Source organism: Semicossyphus pulcher, unplaced genomic scaffold (genome assembly GCF_022749685.1).
Source record: "Semicossyphus pulcher isolate SPU_LCO1_2020_fin unplaced genomic scaffold, fSemPul1.0.p SCAF_12, whole genome shotgun sequence".
Lineage (NCBI taxonomy): Eukaryota > Metazoa > Chordata > Actinopteri > Labriformes > Labridae > Semicossyphus > Semicossyphus pulcher.
This window is the reverse complement of record NW_027211626.1, coordinates 27,491,175-27,515,499: the sequence shown is the minus strand read 5'-3', so window position 1 is coordinate 27,515,499 and position 24,325 is coordinate 27,491,175. Positions and strand designations below refer to the sequence as shown.

At 39.8% G+C, this 24,325-nt stretch overlaps 1 protein-coding gene across 1 annotated transcript; it reads right to left on the bottom strand.

Moving 5' to 3' along the window:
• Positions 1-4,665: 4,665 nt before the first annotated feature.
• LOC138588482 (RING finger protein 122-like) lies at positions 4,666-21,719 on the bottom strand. Its single transcript, XM_069658627.1, has 6 exons — positions 20,764-21,719; positions 15,098-15,254; positions 12,361-12,403; positions 12,230-12,271; positions 10,462-10,544; positions 4,666-9,642 (listed from the first exon to the last, which is right to left on the bottom strand). Exons 1-6 carry the CDS (start codon positions 20,786-20,788, stop codon positions 9,522-9,524), a joined length of 471 nt encoding a protein of 156 aa, XP_069514728.1. The 5' UTR covers positions 20,789-21,719; the 3' UTR covers positions 4,666-9,521.
• Positions 21,720-24,325: the final 2,606 nt, after the last annotated feature.

Here is a 24,325-nt window from a genome sequence, read left to right as displayed (position 1 = left end):
CTCTAGATCTACAAATTGTAATTATGTTGATTACAGTGTAAAGGAAGGACCTTAAATCATGTGCTTTGGTCAGTTATGACATTTTCTGGGCAACTGGCAATTTATTGCAAATACTCATTGAATGGATCATAGGCTACAATTCATTAATATCATACTGATGTTTCCCACAATTGCACAAGGCTCTATGTTGTTAGACAGAGTAATAATATATTTCACACTCTGTGTTACAAGAGGGCTCTGTACAGCGACTTGCATATTTTAGAAAGGGCTTTTGAGCATCTAATTAATTATCAAAGAATCATAAAAGGGGTTTTATGGTATGAGGATTTAGAACTCAAGAGCTAACCCCCTTTCTTTCTGTGGGTACATTTCACAAAGATGGTGTCAGATGTTGCAGTGACATGCCCACCAGAGTTGGGACATCTGCTAATAAACAATCGTAGCAGCAAGTTGAAGCAGCACAGACATTTTTATGAGAGATGGGAAACCCACTATCCTCTCCAGCATTATAATAAGCTTTATGCGTCAGATGATGAAACTCATCCTCTTGTATCGGATGTTATTGGTTCCGCAAAGTATAGTTGATGCTGTTTTTATGGCCTGGTCTGAGTTTTCAATGGCTCTGAGGCTCATACTCCATGCAGGGGTTTTAGGTGGGGGAACTGGTGGCTGATTGTTTTGTTAAAGCTTCTCATAAACTTCCGCAATGTATGTCCTTCTTCTTCCAAGCACCCGTTTCAATTTCTTGAGTATTTTGCTTTCCAATCATCACTGTCTGTACTTTTGATGGAAAATTTAACTATCTTCTGTGTTAAAAAAAGAAGCTCTTTGCATCTTAAGAAAGTAAGAAAAAAGACTTTTTGGTGTTACTATTTTATTCTTTCTTCCTGTTAATTCCATTAATCTCCAAAATGAAACCTGGTGAGTGGCGACAGCTGTATTCACCACTTTACTTAAACCATTACCAAATTCATTTTGTATTCCATCTATTTCTCTTAACATCATAGTTAAACTAATGAAGTTGTAAGAATGTACACAGCTGTAAATTATTCTAAAACTGGCATGTGATCTACTGTGGAGTCCTTAATGTTGTCCCTACAACTACACAAACAGACAACACAAAGCTGTTACACAGGGTGAGCAGATGTCTGGAAATTCCCATCCCAGTTGTTACATCAGGATATTTGCGTAGAAATCAAGTGTGTCATGAGAGCTTTTCGAGGATGCCGATCTTGATCCACTTATTGACACTGACTAAGTGCATGACTTGAGGCACACAGTGTTACAAAAGTTCTACGTTCCCACACACATCCATTGGCAGATAAAAAGTACACCATGCTTCCTCACAAAGAACACTCTCAAAGTAAATATTTAACCATAAGCCGTCCCAGATGTCAGTGAGCATCCATTGTTCTGCATTAACTGTGCGATTACAGCAGCAATGTAAAGAGGATAAAGAGGATCGTCGTGAATGAAGATGACAGATCATAACCACAAACAACTCCGGCTAAATGGCTTAGGTTTACAAGTCCAGTCAAGTGATTAATATTCATTAGCCCAATATTGGAAATCACACATTTTCGTCAAGAGGCTTTACAATCTTTAAATCTAGACACCCTGTAAGATTAGACACTCCATTTGGATACGAAAAACTTGACCTAAAATACATTAACATGTAAGGATGGAACAAACTTTAGAATAAGCAACTGACGAGGGATCCATCTTTCAGGAGGGATAGGCATTCAACAGATGGTATGTGTACAGGATACACCAAATAAATCACAGTATGGACTATATAGACGACAAAATTATAGATTGTTAACATTTATGACCGACCAAAACATCTTCAATGAGACAACAACAGCAAGATATGAGGGTATATGAAACACAACATTATTGGAGATTTGTTATATGCTGTTCAAAATAGGGTCGTACCAAACCAAGATTCTTGGCTATCTAACAATATGAATCACAAGGTTGCTGAGAGTTACTGTTACTTGATCTAACCGGTGTCTACTTAAAGCCGGGCCAAATAACAGAATCTTACTTTTATCAGAATTAAGGAGCAGAAACTTTTATGTGGCATCTGCTTATTCAATACAGGCAAACAGGCCTTTTATTTAATAATTTGGGAATACTCAACTGACCTTTACAGAAACAATTAGCTTAGTATCATCAGCACCGTGGTGAGCTCAGCAGACAGTCAGGGCTCTTTTTAACTAATGTATGAATGATTCATTGACTGTTAAAGGCACAAATAGCTGAGTATCATCAGCAAAGAGGTGAAATTAATTCTATGACTGAGTAAAAGGTTTAACTGCTTAGCTGAACTATAGAGGAAGGCACAGGGCCTAGAACAAACTTAAATTCTAAATGTTGCTGAAAGTCACTCTTAAACGATCAAACTGGTGTCATTACTGAGCAGGACTAACGATCAGCATCTCAGTTTTATCAGAATGTAGGAGTAGAAAGTTCGGTGATATCCAGTTACGCACAGCGTCCAAGCAGGCCTGTTATTTCATTATTTTTGAATGATCAACAAATAGCTGAGCATCATCAGCATATTGGAGAAATTAATTCTATGACTGAGTAAAGTAAAATAAAGCTGTATGGTAATAAAGCTGAAATATAGAGGGAAGTATGGGGCCTAGAACAGAGCCCTGGGGTACTTGGGAACAGGAAGTTACAGGCACAAATAACTAAGAAATTTTTATTAATGGTCTAACCAAGACCAACCAAGATTCTCTGCTTTCAAACTTCTCGGCAATCCAACAGTTGGTGAGAGTTACTCTTGAATCAAACTGGTGTCATAGTTGGGCAGATCCAATGACCAGCATCTCAGTTTTATCAGGACTTAGAAGTTACATGGTAGTTTTTCACATCATAATGGCAATCTTTTTATTAATTAATTTATGAATGATCCACTGATCTATAAAGGCATAAATATCTAAATATCATCAGCACTGAGGTAAAATTTAATCCATGACTGCGTATTATTTGGCCTAAGGTTAAAATATAAAAAGAAAAGCAAAGGGCCTAGAACAGAGCTTTGAGGTATGCTTCATATTTCACCTCAAAAGATTTTGACATAATATTGTTATAGGAAACAGACTGTATTATTTCTAACCAATACGATTGTTTAATATAACAGCAAGGCAAGAAATGTCAGATAGATTTTCTTATAGTATACAAAGATATATGGTTTCAGAAGCCACAATAAGATCCAGTAACAGAAGCAATGAGGTGATCCGAATACATCATAAGCTAACCAATTCAGTAAGTACAGTCTCAGTGGAGTGACAATAGATGAAAGCAGATTTAAAAGGTTCAAAAATGTGATCCTGTTGATATTTAGAATTTCTTTACTACTGATTAAAGCTTAAACAGATAATTTAGGTGTCCTTAGGCTCTTGGTGTATTAATGTATTATGTATTTTAGTTTGTTGTACCTTAATCTGTGGGCCAAAGTATCTATGTGTTTCATGTTTTTACCTGGCTGTAAGATTAATTTCTCCTTGAGGACAATCAAGTTGAAGTTGATTGGGGCTCAAAGCTGCTTAGACACAACTCTTTCTAGTAAATTTGAAAAGAATATATAGAAATGTGTTGATAATTATTTAGGAGCCTTGTTTATTGTGTGTTTTTTGAGCAAAAATTAGCAAGCATTGCCAAGCAAGTTTAAGCTTATTCAGAAACATAGTATGCAAGAGGGAAAGGTGAAATGATGTAGGTGCAAGATAGATTAAAAGAGATAATGAATAATATAATTATATTTGAAACATTGAAGTCTAATTGTTTTATTTTGTAAAAGTTATTTAAAAAGTTGAAAGACTTTGATAACCTTTCTCAGAGTATCTGAAAATGGTAGATGATTGATAGATGAATGAGCTTAGACCACCCTGGTTTGTTACACCAGTCATTGTTAGTCGTTCGTGCTGCTCCATCAGAGTCCTTCAAACACATCAACCATAAAGGGTGCATTGTACTGGGAGGATGTGAGGGCTCGGTTTTTCCCAACTAATATTAGGGCTTAAGTGTGTTCAAAATGAAAGCACGATCAGTCTTGCCAACATAAATACACAATATGTACACTCAAACATGATGTGTACACTGTCAGTAGATCAGGCTGATCTCTGAACTCTCCCATGATGTTACACCCTCTTGTTCTGTTGTTACAGCATTAATTGAAATCAACCTTATAAAACCGCTTGAAGGAATCTTTGGTTTTGAACATGTTCATATGACTTCTTGTTTAGTCACAATATTTCTTCACTTTGTTTTTTCCAGAACCAGCAGAGTTTCATAGATGGTTCTCAGGATTCAGACCCAAACAACATTTGTGTTATATTTTGTTGACCTTCAATTATGAAGTCTTTAATCCATCCGTTTTATGGGCCACAGGTGTGTGTAAGACATGGTTTAAAATGATTCTAGTGGCTAGATGAAGCTGAGGCATTAAATGGTAGTGACAGTATGTGAACATGCTAACAATTACAAGACTAACATGCTTATGTTAAGCAGGTAAAATGTTGCTTGCCATTTTAGTTCAGTTTGTTAGCATTACAGGTGGAAGAAAATATCGATTCTCTGATTCTGAGAAATACTTTATCAAATTTGAATGTATACATGCAAACATAGTGATTACTGATATAGACAGATGTTTATTCAATTTCTCAGATTGTGCAAAAAGTAGTGTTATCACAGATCACATCTGTTCATGCTTCACAAGTTACTTTTTTCTCACAGACTATATGCATAAATGGTAAATGGACTGCACTTATATAAAGCTTTTCTAGTCTTCCGACCACTCAAAGCTACTTTTACACTACATGTAACATTCACACACTCATCGACACACTGATGGCAATGACCTTAGTGCTAATTTCCAATCAGAGCTATGCATTTATACCTATGCCACCGGGAGCAGTTTGGGGTTCAGTGTCTTGCCCAAGGACACTTCAACATGTGACTGTAGCAGTCAGGGATCGAACCCCCCCATTGAGAGACGACCGACTCTACCACAGAGCCACAGCCGTCCATATGGTAGTGTTTTCTTTATACTATGACAGTCTTCCTGGAATTAGTTAAAAACATGGCACTGTATTGTCATGTAATGAATTGTAACCCATGTATTGTACCTTCGAATTGTTTCCAATGCAGCCTCAGTTAGCATGCTAACATTTGCTAATTAGCACTACACAAATGAACACTTGGACATAAATCAGCATGATAAGAACTAACTATAATGACAGAAACCATGTTTGAGAAAAAAATTTTTGACGTGTATTTTGATTTTATAGTTTGACTCAGGCAGGCTTTATGAGCTATACTGCAGCCAGTCAGCAGAGGGCGATAGAGAGGGTTTGGCTTCAATTTTAGGGAGCTGTCATGTCGTCCATCTTTTCATACAGTCTATGACCTGTCAATCTCATGGTGGCACAAAGAGAAATGGCAGGAATCACTATTAGCTGGTGTCAGTAGGATTCATCCTCTAGGGATTATAAGTATTTGTGCATAATGTGATAGATTTTAATTATTTGATCAACAATCCCTTTTGAAGTAAGACATGAATACTTTTGTTAAGGCACTTTATGTACTAGACGTGGCACCTTATTGGTGGAAACCCTTCATACCTATAAACACACAGCTGGTAACATCATCCAAGAGCACTATAGTTTAACCTTTTTATATATTTTAACAACAAATACACAAATAATCAGTTTTAAATGTCAACGTGAACCAAAACCAGAAAAAAACCACTTGGATCATATGACCTTATCAAAACACTGGTTATATTTTTCCTCCAAAGTCAGAAAATGTATAAGCATTTACAATATACACAGTACTCATAGTATATTACATAGTACATACACAGAATGAAGTTTATGGTGCACCTCTCTCAGACAAGAAACCAGCTCAAACAGGCTCTTCATATCAGTGCAGTGCGTCTATTTATATCACCACAGCGCCGAGCAGGTCTCACACACTGGGAGGTGAGATTTCTGTCCGTTCACTTCAGTTCCACTGGCAACGATAACATCCAAATATTCGACAAATGACAGTCAAAGCTTTTTACCATCACTGACGCACAATACATTTTACTGAAAGCCAATTATGATACAAAACAGTTCACTTGGAATAACTTAAAAAACATGTACACATGTGTTATTTCAGTTGATTCAGTTGAATTTAGCCATAGACTGTTTATAAGAAGTGGACAGCCTCTAAGACATTGTCCTAGTGCATTTAACCGGCATCCTTTTAATGGCCAACAGGGGGCGACTCCACTTGTTGCAAAACAAGCCTACTTCTCACTTGAAAGATTAACTCAGTAAACATTTTCCAAATGGGTTTATCGTCTTAATTGCTAGTTTTAAGTCTTCTTCAATACAAGATGATCCTTTTGTAAATTATGGTCCAATTTAGAGTAAAATAGACAATAAAGCAGGGGACGATTACAGCGTGACTAACTTGTGGCTAAAACAGGAACCTGAAAAATGTCTTGTTTAGAGTTTGGTTGTACTAAAGGGGCGCGGACTGGTACCGGGCCTTAGGTCGTTTAGTACCAAGCTGCGAAAACCCAGTAGGTGTCTGTGACATTACGTTCCACGGGAGAGAGCGGATGCCCGCGTGTGATGGCTCCCATACGGGATCACCTGCGTGCACTGTTTGAGAGATATTTCCCCTCTGCATAGGACCCAAGGATCAGGAATGAGTGCATACGCGATCCTTTTACCTTCATCTCTCACACCAGTACAAGAAGACAAACTACGATGAGGACTAAAGACCTAATTCACATCCCAATCTATCCCATCCTTCTGGATTAAAGTTAAAGGAGATACCCAGAGCTTGCCACAATAGAATTGAAGACATTGTGAGAGGCCGGATTCTCAGCTCTGACCGATAACAACACCCCCCAACCGGTCTGTCAGAAATATTATAGCTGCTGTCTGGTCCGTGTAGTCAAAAAGGTTGGGAAGCACCGTCCTAAAAGACACTCTCAGCAGTTCATTTATTTTATTTAATTCATTACATTTTGTTAAAAGCCGCTTTTTCCAAACTAAAAGTAGCATCCCAATTAAAAACACAGCTTTTGCTCCTTTCAGGCTCCACTCTCGTCCAAACATGGTCACTTCTTCCATCAAAAAACCAAGATGGGAAGGACTAATGTGCCAAGAGGCTTTGTCTCTGGCTTCATCCACCTTTTATGTACAGTCTATAGCTGTAGTCGAACAGGCATGTAACAGCTTGTTTCTATCAGATCCCATATGACTCATCTGTCTTTCCATTCAGGCCTTCATGGAGCTTGGCAACACACTGTAGGATGGAGCTGATTGACTGTGAGACAATGGAAGATTACAACCGAAATACACACCCTGTTTTTTTTTTAGTTTACATATTTTTTTTAAAAGTCCTCTTTTCCACAGCTGCACATCTTCCGTCACAGTCTCTGTGTTTGCCGTCAAATTTGGGGCAACAAGTAGCTGAAGGATGTCCTGGTATCTTCAAAGCTGGTGTCTGGTGGTTTTATTGTCACATTTCCAGGCCTCAGGCTCTGAAGTTGTGGTGAAAGACGCATCGTATTTATGTGGCTGTTTCTGCATTTCAGTTTGGATCAAACTGAAAAAGGCTAGACTTAAGTTTGTCATGCAAACATTTCTCTGAGGCAGATCTGCTCTGGAGGCAGAAATAATCTCTTTAGTTTGGTCACAGCAGAAACACGCCACTTTACAACATCCTAAACACAGCTGTTTGGGTGATTCAGTAGAAGAGGACTAGAGGCTATCAGTGTCAGATCTGGAATTTGAATCTTTTCCAACCAGCTGAGACGTCCAAATTCTGCTACCAATGCCAATTATGTGTTTTTGTCATGATTGAAAGATGTTGATGGTTAATGTATTCTTGACGTGACATAACAAAGTAATAACTTTTTTTAATCTCCCTCAAAGTTTCTCCACAACAGACAGTAACGCCATTCAGTGGATGAATTTAACCGCAGTTTCCCTGCAGGCTGAGGAATCTATTAATCTGAGGCCCATTTTAAAAAGGTCAGAAGCAGCACTCAGACAGAACAGGCTGTGGAAAGATGTGGAAGTAGCAGTTGTGATTTCATTCATAAGGTTAAGAAAGAGCCTTTTGAGTTCACGATTTATGGCTCATTTATGGATCACTGTGAGTTTGGCTGTATGAGTGGAGCCAGACAGTTCAGGGCTTTGTCCACATTATTCACTCACTCACTATATCTCTCTGATATAGTGAGGAGTACATTTATGAATCAGCTTTGGGTGCTATTGCTGAGGTATCTATTGGACATTCATTTTTCCCTTTTTCATTTGAATTCCTCTAAATGCTCTTTTGGTTCTTTTAATATTAAAACATCAGTCAAACAAAACTCTGTTGAGCCTCTTACCAAAACAATTTTAAAGCCTGTCCCCTTTGGTCTGCAACTTTATGGCACTTGTGCACAAGGTTTCCTGGGATTCCAGTCTTTTTTTTTTTTTTTTATGTTTTGCTGTGTAAATGAGATCAAACAACTCTGAAACTGCTTCAGTAGATCGCCTCAGCCTGACGGGCTGTAACATTGCAGCGTAATCCTTGACAGAAAATGTGCTTGATCAAAGTATGTCCAATAAAAGTTCTAGTTTTGCCGCTTACAGGCTGCGTCTGACAACATTAAAGAAGAATTCAAAGAAAAGGATCATTTTGGAAACTGGCGACACATACCTCTCTTTATAGCCACCAGACTAGACCAGATTTTACCTTCCAGAGCATGTAAGTTGCTGATCTACTGCTGCCCAAGTTAGAATGTTTATTTACATTACACAAATATTGTGTTTGATTCCAACTTACCATTTAAAAACATCAACATCCAACAATTACACAAACAAACTAAGTGACCGAGGCAGCAGTGGACCAGCAACTGTTTTCTCCAAGTTAAAATTAATGTTTTTGTCAGTGGAGTCTGGTGGCTTTGAAGAGAGCGATGAGCTGTGTTTCTGCGTTCAAAAAAGCACCTTACTCTTTACCAAAAAGGCTTGTTTCTGTAGGGATCCTTTCTGTAATGCTGTCAGTAACATAAACAAGAACTTTTAGTGGACGTACTTTGATCGTTTTAACTGTTTAATCGCAGGACATCTGAGGAAACCTACTGTACCAATTCCAAAACGGTTTGGACCTTCATGTCATTTGCACCAAAAAACATCAAAATAGCGTCTAATGATTCCCCTTTAAGCATCTGGCTGTGTGCTGAAATTTGCAGGCATGACCACAGGCATTAATCTGCTATCATGGATGCATATCAAGGATTAGAAACGAGTGATCTGTCTCAGTGTTACACTCTCCTCCCGTGTTTCCCAGGTAGGTCCAACTCAGTCAATTTTGATCATCAGAGAGCAGCTCTGCCTCATAAAAATGTTTGCATTACCAGAACTACAATCTGTTGTTGGGTCAGTGAAACAGGATGCTCCGTAGGTGTCAAATGTCCGGAGAGTGTGAGCTGCTGCTGGACATGTGTCCCCCTCTCAGACCTCCAGGAGACTCTGAGGCCGCTCAGGAGCTTGTGGGGGGTCGGGCTGCAGGCGGCAAATGGGCTTGTTGCACATGGGGCACACGCTGCGGATCTCTAACCATTTCAGCAGACACCTAAGAAAAGAAAGACATCATTTTAAAAGAAGGCAAAGAACACTATTTAATGTGGGTGGGAAAAAAAGAAGCAGAGGTTCATACAGGAAAGAGAGAAAGACAAACCGGTCTAAAAGCTTTGTTGTCGATGTCACACCTTCGCTGCAGGGCGAAACCAGGTCTCACTTGCAGAAAGCATTCTCATGTTCACACATGCAAAGACATATGTTGAGAGGAATTCGCTCCCTGAAAACGTTGCTCAATATCTTTTTCTGAAATTCACTTTCCTCTGCGTGCTCCAGCTGTTAACACGCAGGCAGGAATCAATCATGAGGGGGAATTTATGAGTCATTCTTCTGGACTGGTTAGTCAACATTTTGGCTCGGCAAGAAGTCAAAATATGAAGACATCAAGGCCAGAGGAATATTCTCTGTGGTTTTAAAAGGGAGGCATTTGGAGCCACTGACCATGAATATGCAGACACTGGGGCTGTTCTCAACACATTATATATTAATCAATAGAATTAGCATGACTGAGATTACCAATTTGTGAAACAGCTTAACAAAATGTGTTTTTTATTTGAGTAACTTTTAAAAACAGTTGTGCATGTTCTCAGTGTCCCCTGTAAAAAGGCTGTTTTTCCTCTGTAGTCCCTGGTCAAGGTGTTTAACAGGCCTCCTTAAATACATATAGAGGGCATGATGTTTAAAGATACACACAGCTGTTTAAAACAGAAGGACCAGCAGGGATATAAATATCATAAAGAAGGAGCGTTGCGACCAAGCAGGACATGAAGAGAGCAGAAAGATGATAATAACCAAACAGGGTTGAAGAACTTACTTCTTGTGGAAAGCGTGTGAGCATGGACAAACGCCCAGCTCGTCCCTGCTGCGAAACTCTTCTAAACACACGGCACATGTTTGCTGGAAAGAGGAAAAAACATGACCATCACCTTAACTTTTTACAGTCAGCCCGATACAAGTTCAATCATACCTCCTCCATTCAGTCAGTATACAAGATTCAAAGTCAGGACCGTAACTCTGTTCAAAATAACAGCATATATTTGAACACTTGTCGGTATTTGTTTTTGCATTTGGTCTATAAAAATAAAGCAATGGTACAAAATATCAACCAAATTATAAATTCATGCAAACTGACACAAAGTGAAAACTACTTTATAGATGCTTCCTGGGAGTCTTTGAGCTCCGTTGTCTCGTAGGCTCCTGTGAATCGTTGTAGCAGACCGCCTGCTGCCGTGGACCTGCTCCACTGCTAAAACTATTAATATCAGTCTTACTTGTTCTCGCTAATATTACACATATTTTTTACTACTATTATTGGCATTGTAACCATAAGTGATTATTTCAGTGCTGTGAGACTGAGTTGTGAATAAGACATCAGAAAGAATTCTCACACAAGAGAATAGCACACTTGTGTTTCTAGCTAAGACTGTCCAGAGCTAATGGTAAGTGTTCTGTGTTGCTTCAACAGTTTTTCTCAGACTGAGGACCTTCTACGTGCCGCTCATTTGCAGACTAATTCGTCGAGAAGATTTGCTTTTGTGTCTTCTCAACTTTAAAGTTGTAATGTGACTTGCTGCACACCTGTAGAACGTCACCAACGTTACCTGTGTTAACTATAAAAGTTTCCTGTCAGTTATGTGAAAGTCACGTGTGGTTATTAGGCAACATTGTGACCATGCAGGCAGTGACTCAGGTGTTGATTACATGTTTTTACACTTCTAGAAGATTAACTGCAGCCAGGCCCGCCCACAGAAATGGCTGGGCTCCAGTGAATGGGCCCTCAACTAATCTAATTAATTTATATCAATGAGTGTGCTTACTATGCCCACATGCTCTCTCCTATATCACAAACATATAAACTCAGAGGTACGTTTTTGGGGCTGCACACAGACGCATCATTACTATTCACAGAAATCACAGTGGGTAGAGTCAAAGTAAAAGTAATAAAGTGTTTGCTATTATCAAAATGATCTGCTTCATCTTCCTTCTCAGAGGAAGACGTGGTCGTGGTGGTGCATTCACTGGCGCTAGCTACTTCCTGGTCAGTCAGATTAACGTTAGCCTCCTGGCTGTAGTTCGTCTCTTAAACCTGAAGCAGCTTTCAGAGCTGACTTAAAAACTTTGGTGGTTACATTTTTGTTCAGGTAAAAAGCCAGCTCCATTTTTCTTCTCCTTCCTTTTCTGGCATCCCAATTGAGTCGCAGATACGTGCATGACATGTAATCAAAAGACTTCATTTTTAGGAGAAGCGAGTTTTTAACAGGTTCAATTTTACTAAAGCAACAAAAAAATAAAATGTTATTAATGATTACTATTATGATGATAATATATTATTTTGATAATTATTAAGTAATGGTGAATATTTCTGTATCTAGGGTGAACAAAGGTTATTGCCTGCCTCCAGGGCCCCCCCTAGCATCTGGGCCCCAGAAAAGCCCCCCCCAATTGGACGGCCATGACTGCAGCTTGTTACTGCACTAAATCTAAAATAAATAACAGCATCACTTAGCTACATATATTTTATCCCATTACTCTGTTAGCACAAGTCATCAGTGCTTATTCCATTCACACTGTGTTCAACTTACGCCCAGCAGGCTCAGCTTCTTCCCCGCTCCTTTCAAAACCACCTGTAGACAAGAACAGGTTCGTCTTACAATGCAGATCAGACAAAAAGCAAATGAATCTGAATCAACCTGGATGTGTGTGAACATATTACCTCATTGTAGCCGTACTGTTCTCTTGAACCTTGTCGCCTGAGTCTGTGAAGCACAAAAACCAAATTCATTATGGTGTAATTTAAGTCATAAACATTCAATTGTCTGCCTGCTGGCTCCACATCTGTCTTCAGTGGGACAGACAGGTCCTGTCATGCTGCATGAATCAGCTGAGATTCAAGCAGTCCTGGAATTCACACAATGTCAGAGTCAAGTAAGAGCCTGTGCATCTACATCTGCAGATCTGTGGCATGCTGCAGAGCGGGCTGTGGTGGAGGAACTCTTATGGAAATAAAAGTTTCCTGAAATATATATATGGGAATGTAGCTCGGTCAGACTTTTTGGATTCAGGTATTAGTTTGTTTGGTTAAGAGTTAAAGGGGGGGCTGGTCAAAAATAACAAACTTTTGTGCATTTTCTGTCACTATTGAAGGTAAAATAGCAGCTTTCTGGTTATTTTAAGACAGTATAAGATAACACAGGCTCCAGAACAGAAAGAATAGGTCAGGGCAATGGTGGAAAAAGGATCTTAATAATGTCTGCTCGTAGAAAAAGTGGCACAGAGGAAGGCACTAGTTCTGGGATGGAGTGACGTGTTATCATGGTAACAATCAGTGACACCTGCTGACCTGTAGCACTAAATGTTGAACATCTTTGATGGTCCTTTCAAAGACGATGGTCGGATTAACACTGTTTACTGCTTTTTTGTTGTTGTTGTTGTTGTTGTTACACTCATGGCTGAATTTTGGGGTAAACGGACTTGAGCGGTTAGATGCGGTTACTCGATCGGCAATTTTTTTTGTTTAAAAAAAAGCCTTAATTTACCCAGAATTCAGTGCACCATAGTCCTGCTTAAGATAGTCAAGAACTAAGCTGCTTTGTGAAACGGATTAATTTAGACGTCTATCTGAAGTGTGACTGTTTGTTACGTCTGAGCCATAATCAAAGTCTATCTTTGTGAAACCGGCCCCATGTCTGTTCACTTATTGTCACTGGATTGATGTCTTGGTGACTGCTTCCATTATACATATACAGCATCAAAATGTGTTCTGTAAAGAACGCCATGTACAAATTCTTTCCAAAAGTAGCGCAGAAATCTCACTGAAATTCTGTTTCATGAAAAAGATCAACAGTTATTAGTATCGTTTTTGTACAGAAGCCCTAAGCGACTACAATCTTACCCATCCATAAGAAGCACGTTAAAAATATACCTTAGCCATCACTGAACAAATCCAACTTTACCCACAGTCTGTTTTTCAGGTGTCTTTCTAGCAGCCAAATAAATCCTCAGCTGAGGTAAACATTTGAACAGGTTTTTCCAGAAATCCCTGAAGTTGACAGCCGTACGCTGACATAATTGCAACCTGTCTAGAGGACCCTTAAGCAGCGTTTACTTGTTCCTCGAGATTTGTGAAACCACAGACAATGCTCAGTGTTTCACTGTTATTCAATAAGAGGCCTCGGTAGTGACAGATTACCTGAATCAATGAGTGTGCTTGGTTAAAATATCAAGTCTAATAAGAGTTAAAAAGGATCTCTTAGCTCTCAGCCAATTACATTTTTTAACATCAAACAAGTCCATAATACACTTTATGTGGTTTTGGCTGGACAGGTAGTTTCATTCAACTGATATCAACTGTCCTAAGCCTAAAGTGAGTCAGGCTATGGATGAAACATTAGCTCACTGCGAGGACATAACACTGCTGCCTTAGTGCACAATTTGAATACTTTTAAAACTTTAAACCTATTTTGAAATATTTTAGGGTCTAAATGATCAATAGGTATAAAAAAGTTTAGGAATTACATCAGTAGATTGTTTCAAAAATGCATTAAAAGGCTGCAACCTAACCCTTGAGGCTAAATGAATGAAGTAATTTACACTAAAAGTGCCTGTTTTTGTCACTGACAGGCTCAGATCATTAATCTAAGTGCCTGACTAAATTACAAAAAGGATACCTACTTAGATAGACCTTAATGTTAAAGAGGAAGATGCTTTTCTGAAGCCAGAAACAGCTGTAACCTCCTTTTCAAAGCCACCAGACTCCATTGACAAATACTGCGATTTTACCTTGAAGAACACAGGAGGTGCTGGTCCACCACTGCCTGTAACAGTGAGTTTCTTGTCTTATTGTGTGACTTTAAATTGTTAGTTTGAATCTAACAAAATATTTGTGGAACATATTATACACTAAACAAACACCAATCAAGGCAGCGGTACAAAATCAACTCCAATGTTGAAAGAATGTTTTTGTCAAAGGAGTCTGGTGGCTTTAAAGAGACGAAAGTAAACGCTGTAACTTGTTTCAGATAAGCATCTTACTCTTTAAGGATCCTTTCTGTAACTTCAGACACTTAAATAAGAATCAGAGTCTGTCAGTGTTAAAAACAAGAACTTTAAGTGCACATACTTTGATTGCATTTGCCCACAAAGATTACGTCGCCTAAACTTTTATAAACTTTATAACAATTACTGAAATACTGTAGATTTAATAGTTGTTAAAGGAGGAAGAGAAAACTTGTGGTATACACTGAAGGTCATAGGTTAAAGATCTGTGACACTTAATAAGATTACCAAGAAGGAATTTCACTCTGAGCGAGTGTGAAGCTGCACCTTTGACAGACTGAGCAGGTAAAGCAGAATGAAGCCCGAGGCATGAGTGGCCTGATTTTTAGAGCATGCTTATATTCGTTCAGACAGTCTGATACATGAGGATCTCTAACGCAGCCTCATCTTTGTACCTGAACAGGTAGCAGCAGAAGATGAGGCTGAGCATGAGGATGAAGAGGCCGATGCCCAGGACGATGATGTAGACATTGAGCGGGAGGTGGAAGAGCTCTTCGGACGTCATCTTGCAGTAAGGGTCGACTTTCTGCAATCCAAGGTCACACAGACACCCTGAGAGGGCGGGACACATGAAAGAAGGTTACACAGGAGCAAAAGAGATGGAACAGAGAACATGGTTTAGCTACTAGGAAGAGAAATATGCCAATGTATTTGGGTTACACCAGAACACCCACTGTATTGCATAAATCACAGGTGATTTACAAAAAAAGAAAATGCAATATTTAGTCTCATTTGCATTTGTGAACGGGTGAAAAAACTCCAAAACAGTATTTACAAAAGACTCTCTGAACTCTCAGTTTAATATTCATTAATATCCATTCAAATATGAATGCATACCTGTGGGAGTGGATCAAAATTAAATACAAACTTCCCACAGGCGGTGACGTATCAACAGTGAGGCAATAAATACAGCAAGTTATTAAACTGCATAATCAACACATGATGTTTTCATGAGATGGAGGGATTGGACGTCTAAACCCGTCATGTTCTGAGTCCTCTTTGTCTTCACACAAAGAAGACGGCACTCATGAATATAAGTGATGGTTGATTATAATGCACATTAATGTTTCAAACGCATTGTGTAAAAACATGGAAACGTCTTTTTTAAATATGAATGGTGTCAATGAACAAAGCTGCAGTCAGCAAACTGACATGTCAGGAATGTAGCTAACATCATGTGACATTTAGAAACTGAAAGAAAAGTCGACTCTCCACACAAAGCAAATAAAGATTTTTACACACAAATGTGAATCCATTTAAAAGCATTAAGACACACAGCCACTTTGTTTCTTGCTTTATGATGTTGCTACAAATTAAATGACCTGATTTAAGTACTCTTCCTGTCTATGGTTAAAAAAGTACCCAAACCTGATGCCCCACTTGTGGTTGTGGGGACAAACCTACACACATGAAGCTGGATCGACGGTTTATCATTGCCTTTACTTCATTACTACTTTAAGAACTATATTTTTGGTTGAAGTAAGAGTAGAGAATATATCTTTATATCAACAATGTATCAAATAACTGCATATGATGATAACGCTCCAACTGTCCCATAAACTGTACGATTTTCACACCTTCGCACATTTTATTAACAGACTTTAAGATGTTGCAAAGGCAGGGCCACTATCAAAGACTACAACTTGATTCCTTTTAAAATGATTTCCCATCATGCTCCTGGTGGACACTAACAGGAAGAAAAACAACAATGAGACAAACAATGGAGCAGAGGTAGCTTTTGGCCACAGCTGCCCTTGCGTCTGTGCAGTGGTTTGTGTTATATGAGTTGATTGAGGCTTTTTTTTACGTTAGCTGTGTTAGCATTATAAGCTAGCAGGCATTTTCCACCTCTTCTCCCTACTTCAGACTTTCACCGGTTCACCTAAGCTAACCACAGCTGCACTAACTCCGTGCCACAGCAAGCCAGCCTCCAACTATCTGTCAGATTCAGTTAGGACACGCTGACAGCTGCCCTTCTGACGCCTCCCCGGAGTCCACTACATGTTACTATCTACCCTGTGTTCTGCTTCCTGTCGTTCATGTCACTGAGCTTCACTAAAGACTGAATCGGAATCAGAATCGGGGGTTTATTGCAAAGTAGGTTTACACATACAAGGAATTTATTTCGGTGTTTTGGTGCAGAACAATTAGAACAGAACTAGAATAAAGACAAGTAAAAGACTGAAAGTTTCTAACCATTTTATACATATTTGATTTTACCGGAACATCAAGACAAGAAAAAGACTGAAAACAAGTCAGACCGATTGTTTGACCACGTCACTCCAAAGTAATGAAACGAGCACCTCAACTTCAACAAAACTCTCACAATCTTATTCTGACATTTGAATATTATCTGCAAAAGTGAAACTGCTTAAAAAGCTGACCTGCATTAGAGACAAACCCACAGATTGGTATCATCCAATTCTGCGCATTGTTTTTGGTTTATCTTTACTGTTTCCCGTCTAAAAACAGAGAGACTCTATGTTCTCAATGTTTCCAGCCGCAACTTAGCTGCTTCTTACAGTGCGAATCTCGAAGTTCTCAGTTTCGTTCTCTTTGGCAACACATTGTGCTAAACGGTAATTGCGGGAGCACACTTCCCAGATATCCAGACATTTGCATGTTGCATGTGTGACATCCGCGGTTGGCTCCGGTTTCTAATTTGTTTCTTTCTTTTCTTTGTTTGTTCAGCCATAGTAGATTACTGTTTACTCGCAACACTTGCAGAGACCGGAAAAGCAGCCGCTTAGCTCCACCTACCCTCTCTGGCAGACCAACCACTGCTGGCTGATGTAAAACTTGGCACTAACTGGGCGCCACTTGCACCAAGCAGCAGACTGACAAAGCGACGAGCTGGCACGATTTTCCTCAGGAGTTGGTGGGAACACAAGAGGCAGAGCATTAGTCTGGTGCTAATGTAGCTCTGAAGCTAATGCTGTTCAGGTCTGCACAATGTGTAAATAAACAATGTATACTGTGATAACTTTATATAGTGATAGTATGTTAATGTTGTGTTTACAGTTTGTGCTGCAAAGAAAAAACAATGAACACAGATTTAGCGTTGTACTGCAGCTCTATAAATAAAGCAGCTCTGTTGGTTAATACAAAAGCACGATTGAATGACATCATAACTTGTCTCCAGAGAGTGAGTCTGGTTTGAATGTGCATGTGTGTATTGTCGTCTTGCAGTATATAGGTCATGTCATTTGACTGTAGGTTTATTCTAGATAATTTCTGTAATTGGAGTTTGCTGTGTGTTTCTCTGCTCCACAAAGGTCATCATGACAAACATTTCCCATCATACATCACCCGGTCAGGCAGTCCCCGACTTTGCCTGTGTCCACCTCCTGTGGTGAGGACGTGGGTTGGATTTTAGGTGGCATACGTGTGTGTGTAAGTATCTGTGTAACTTGTAAGGCCGGCACACGTGTTCCTGCTCCTCTCTGCATCTTTGAAGCCTCATGTTTCAAATGGCAGTGTAATATTGCTTTCACTGTGAGCTGCGAAAAGTGTTTGAACTCGGATGAAAGTTGATGAGTGCATGCGTAGAGCTGGTGTGTAATAACAGCTACAGAGGTGTCTAATGTATATATTTTTTAAAAATAAATTAATGTAATGTAATGTCAAATCATTTTGGCATACATCTAAAACAATCAGAAACAAACTCTGATGAGAAAAGAGTCTATTAAAGTTGGATTTAGATTTTTGTTTCTGCTTGTCTTTATCTTACACCTCTCCCAAATTTCCGAGGCACTTTCATGTGAACTTTTACAACCGTTCTTGCGTCACGCAGGAATGTGTTCCACTTGCTTCTTGGCCTAAGTTACCTGGTTAATTACAGGAGTTTGGGCTCGAGTAGAAAGAAATGTTTTCTGCCTGAGGGGTTAAAAACGAAATGCAAGCCTTAGTAGTTAGTAGTTAACTATTTCTTACGGTCAAGCGCCACATCTTATACTTTGCTGGTGACCTCCTGGTTCAGAGGTCGTTCTCTAATGGACAGGGGTCACAGCAGGAGGGTGAAGTCTGGAGTGTTGCAGTGGAGGGGTTGTGGTTAGGGAGGGTTTGGGTGAAGGAAGAGGCAGCTGTAATCTTAGCACAATGCTAGTAAATCATTGATGGTGGAGCGCTAAAAGGTAGGCCATTGTGCAAATGAATGCAGTCTGGACAGAAACGTACCTGAACACTGTTAGAAGGGAAGCAGCTTTGGTTTGATGTGTTGTGGTTGGAAAAATAATAAAACCTGATAAAAATGTCTATCTAGCATTAAGTAAGTAAGTAATAATCTCAAAACTCATCTATCACCGAATGAGGTAACACAATGGTGATTGAGCCTATGGCCCACTGATGAAAGCCTTTGCATTTGCATTATCACAGACTGGGTGTCTGTGGCGACTTTCGTGGAAAAAAACACAAGCGGCGCCCAGTTAGTGACATGTTTTCCATCAGCCAGCAGTGATTGGTCTGCCAGAGAGGGTAGGCGGAGCTTTTCCGGTCTCTGCAAAAGTTGCGAGTAAACAGTAATCTACTATGGCTGAACAAACAAAGAAAAGATGGATGACTACAGATACAACTTCAACAATAAGTGAAAATCCAAAGAAAGAGAAACAAACTCGACGCTCGGATGAAGCAAACAGTCTGAAAAGGAAAGCGACCGTCAGCGAGGAAAATCAAGAGTTACAACCGGAGCCAACCGTGGACGTCACACATGCGACACTGTCTGGATATCTGGGAAATGTGCTCCCGCAATTACCGCTCATCACCATAGGTGCCGCCAAAGAGAACTAAAGTGAGATCTTCGAGATTACAACTTTTATTTTTGGGACATTTTTGCAGCCATTCCAGTGGTAAAACAAATACCACGTTGTATTAATGGCTCTTATTGGTAATGGTATAAGTTTGTGTTTAAAATTGGGTTCTGTTGGGGTGCTGGTTTAGCTCATCAGTTTAATAGTGCGTCCGATGTGACAGTCCCGGGTTCGACCCTTTACCGCACGTCGTGCCAACTCTCACTTCACCTGCTTCCAACTCTATCCAATGTCCTCTCTCTCTAATAAAGGCATAAAAAGCCAAAAAAGCATCAACATTTTTAAATGTGTTTTGTCAGCTATTCATTCTGGAAGCATTTGCACACGTAAGCAGGAAGTAACTGTGGTATCACAAGTTGTAACATTGCTTATAAAGGGGAATTCCAGTATTTTAAAAACCTGGGCTTCATCATTGTTCTTTTTCTTTTTTTATTTGTGCCTATTTTGGAGTCTAAGTGAGTAACAGGTACAAAATGTTTACTTGTTGTAATGGCTGCAACCTAATCTTTGGAGGTAAATGTGCCCCAAGATCATCAACTGTACATTAGGGATAGGCAAAATATTGATATTTTTATATATATATATATATATTTTTTTACAAATATCTGGTAATATTTGGTAATGGCCGAAGAAGAAGTTAGTTAGATATTGTGATGTATCATTATATGACTGTCTTGCAAGTTGCAATATATCAATTATTGCAGAACCGCTGTATCGGGATATTATTATCGTGGGCCACATATTGCGTATCGTGAGTTACCCTGCTGTTTATAGTGGACATGCCAATGCAGAAGTGCCTTAAACCTGAATTCTTCCAAACGGCCAGCAGGGGGCGACACTGGCTGCAAAAAGAAGTCTGTTTTGTATGAAACCAGATGAGAAAATGAGCTTACTTCTCTCTTGATTAATGACCTCTGTAAACATGTTCTTAATGAGTTTATGGTCTCAATCTGGAGTTTTCTTCAGCACAGCATGATGCTCATTTTTTCAATTATGGACCCATTAAGAGTAAATCACAGGATAAAGCAGGGTATGCTTTAGGGTGAACTCCATGTAAATTACAAGACACTTGAGGCATAGCAATGTGTTCAAACCCTCGTCAAAAATTGTGACTTCTGGTTTCAAAAAAACAAGAGCTGCCGAAATAGAGGCTTCAACCCGGTAGTCAACAAACCAATGGGTGACGTCAACTCCTCATAGAGAGTCTAGGATTTGAATTGACTAAGAAAAGGGGATAGAAATATGCAGACACTTACTGTTACACCATTGGACAGGATGCATCAAATGTGCAGATGTTTGGTCGGCAAACCGGTAAAATCTTTGTGGGTGGTGACCTCTCAGATAAGAACACCTTTGACCTGTTCAACACTACTTGAGGTTCAGACTGGTTCACCCTGATAGCTGCTGCACAGGATGTGCAGTGAGTTAAATCCTCGTGGGCTGGTGTAAACAGACCTGGTTAGGAAGTTCCAGTTCTTCAAGAAGACATCACACAAATAATCAGCTGCTCATCTGAACACTGATGCCACAGTCTGTTGTGATGATTTCACCCCGAACACATGTCACAAACATCCACATGAAATGAGATTTAAACTCCCCAATGTGTCAGAGAAGGAACTGATCCTTTGTCATCTCCACTGACAGACAAAGAAAACAGTCTATAAGCTTTGAGGATAAAAACACAGCAATGTCACTGACAATATGAGGTGATTAACTCCAAATCCCATCCAGCTCTCTGCTTTGTACCTCTGGACGAGTGCAGTGTCTCTTTTTTTATGTTTTGTCTTCCTTTCAAAACATTGTCACGAGTCTCCCTTCCTCCTCTTCTTCTCTCTTCTCCCTTCCTTTCTCCTCCTTCCTCTGTCCTCTGATTTTAGATTTCCACGTCGCTTTCCTCGTCTCTGGCTGTGAAAATCTGCCGTAGCCAATTATGGAGAGACAAAGGGAAGGACATGGATGGGTTTCCCGGCAGCACGGCCAGCCAAGCAGCCAAGCAGGCAGGCAGCCTCAGTGATCCTGTGGAAAGCAGCGTCTCATCTGTCCCTCTGCCTTCCTGCTCTGAACAAAGAACACAGGGAGGGACACAACACAGGAAGACAATGTGTCAGTGTGTCCTCTCTCCTCCTGTGTTTTCTCACATTCTCTCTCTTCCTCGTCTCTCTTCTTCACTTCTCGTCTGTAGCCTCAGTTTGTAAACAGATCCCTGCTCATGTGATTCGCCGTCTGCATCACAGCTCTGCTTTCAACGCCCCCTCCTTCCTCCTCCCTCCCTCCCCAGCCGCCTGCCTGCCCTCCCTTTACCTCTCACCCCTCTGGGTTTCTCCTTCCACACACACACATCCCCCCACCTCCCCTCCTTCCTTTGCAGCTGCAAGCTATTATTGAAGTAGCTGCAGAGCAGATGGCAGACAGGCAGATGTGGAAACAGGCTGTGATATGACAGTTATTAGGAAGTTGCTTTATCACAGGCTGTTTGTACAATAACAACTTATAAAGTGAACTGATTCAGAAGAGGAGTTTGATCCACTGAGACTGGACAATAAACTGCCCCCAAAGTTTGCAGGTTCACCGTGTAGAAAACTAGAAAAGTAGTTTGTGATAATGTAATAATTTGTACGTATGTTTGTTTATACTGTGAGCACCTCTGAAGCTCATTGTTAAAGGGAATGAAAGAGGCCTAAAGGCAATGCCTACAGGGGCTTGAATTAGTCTAGCGTTAAGGTAGGGGCTGGGTCATATGACAACAATATTATCTGATCTATTTTTCTATATTGATTGATTACAACATTCATGAAGATATAAAGTTTGTTGAAGGCTGCAGGTATAAAGAGTCTCCTGACAATGACTGAAGCTGAAAAACCAGAGGGTTCATTAGTTTAACTTTAAAATATACTTTGATAAGATGTGCTGAAGTTTTCTCTCACACATTAAAGTTGTGTTCTTTATTTTCTCAGAGTAAAGCTAATACCCAAAATAAACACTGAATAAAACAGGTTAATCACAAAAAGATCTGTCTCTCTGATGTCTTTGGTGGACAGAACATCAGGGGGAGCTGTGATGTGAGCGAGGCTCATGTTAGCTTAGATACTTTTTTAGTTGTCCAGTTCTATTGAAGGTTGGGATTTTATCGCTTTTTATTGTTCATAAGGTATTTACCCTGAGCTGAGGTCTCCTCTTCTCTAAAACAATCCCGACCTGTAATCAAAACCAGTAAAAAACACAGAGAAAAGCAGTTTCACATTAAAATATGTCTCTCATCAGCTCAGCTTGTTTCTCTCATAACTTCCAGACGTCGGAGACTAAAATCCTTCAGTTACTGTAAAAGACAAAGGTCAAAAATTACCAGGATTTAAAATATGAAATGAAACAGTGAGAGAGAACTTTGCAGGAAATTTGCTAACATCCACCGTACTTCCATATATTGGACGTTGTGTTACCTATTTAATCAACGATTTCGTCATCCTTAGAGGATAATAGTTCACTTCCACCATCTCTTTTGTACCCCTTGGTTCCACCCACTTTTTCCAACATCCACTGTGAAAGGCTGATTTGTCTTAAGTTTATCATATTTATCAACATACATTTTAATCAAGATCCCAAATCGAGATGGTTTTATTGCCACCTCTGTATGTCTCAATTTCAGAGTACTTCTCACCGGGGCTGAGCTGTTGCTAGGTTACAAAAGTCATCTCGCAGCACTTCTGCTTCCCTCGGTAGTGACGCTTAAGTCTGTTTTTAAAAAAATGCTCTGTATGCTTAAAATTTGCTTTTTTTCAAGGAAATTTTACAAAGAAAACAAAAACATTGAAAGAAATTGTGTCCTGGCATCAGCAGCTGCTCTACACCTGGAAAATTTGACCACGAAAAAAATTAAAGGATTAGCTTCCCCTCCGCCATTGTTGTTGACAAAGTTGATATCTGAAGTCCCGCCCCTTCTTGATTTTCATTGGTCAGTGAGGGAGAAGTGACATTGACGAGCGCACCGGTGTTCTAAAAGTTGAGCTATTTTCAACAGCTGACACTGAGGGCGTTTTTGTGCTGAGGACGCTGAGCGCTGAAAACACTATAGAAAATAGGCGCTGCCAGCGCAAGAAAACGCTGTTAGTGGACACGGGCCCTCATAGGGAAGCTTGACCAATAATCTGGACTAAAAGTCAGGATAGCTCAGCCTCTGCTGCTTCAATGTTAGGAATTCTGTTTGTTAAATCTGTCTCCTACAAGTCCCCCAATGTTTAAAGTGCAGTATTAAATCAATAAAGTGTGCTTTTAATTTGGTAAATAAATAATATTTTCAAATTTGTACTTTGGAAGTAATCCAACATGAAACAAGAAGCCATCGCAGTCAAATGGAGACCAACAGGTACTGCAGTCAGTTATGAAGAGATTTAACCACAGATGACAAGATTGTAAAGAGAGAGAAAGAGAAAGAGATATGAGCAGAACCTGAACCAGAGCAAACCCAGATGAGCTCGTTTCCTGAAGCTGGTTCAGTTTGTTCTCTCTCCTGGAACCAGCTGCAGATCAGTTCTCCTGGAGGAGTGCGCGCTGACTCACATTTTCTGATGATTTACTGTGTTTGTTATTCGCTGCTACTTTATATCAAATGTGTTCACCTGACCAGAAGAACTGAGCCAAAGGAGTAAACAGAGTTCAACTAAACCACTGAACAAACACACACACACACACACACACACACACACACACACACACACACACACACACACACACACACACTTGATGCAAACATGCCTGGAGGTTATGGGTCAGGAAAATGGCAGCTGAGACTTATGCAAACAGTGAGTTTAGTTCTGCCTCCAG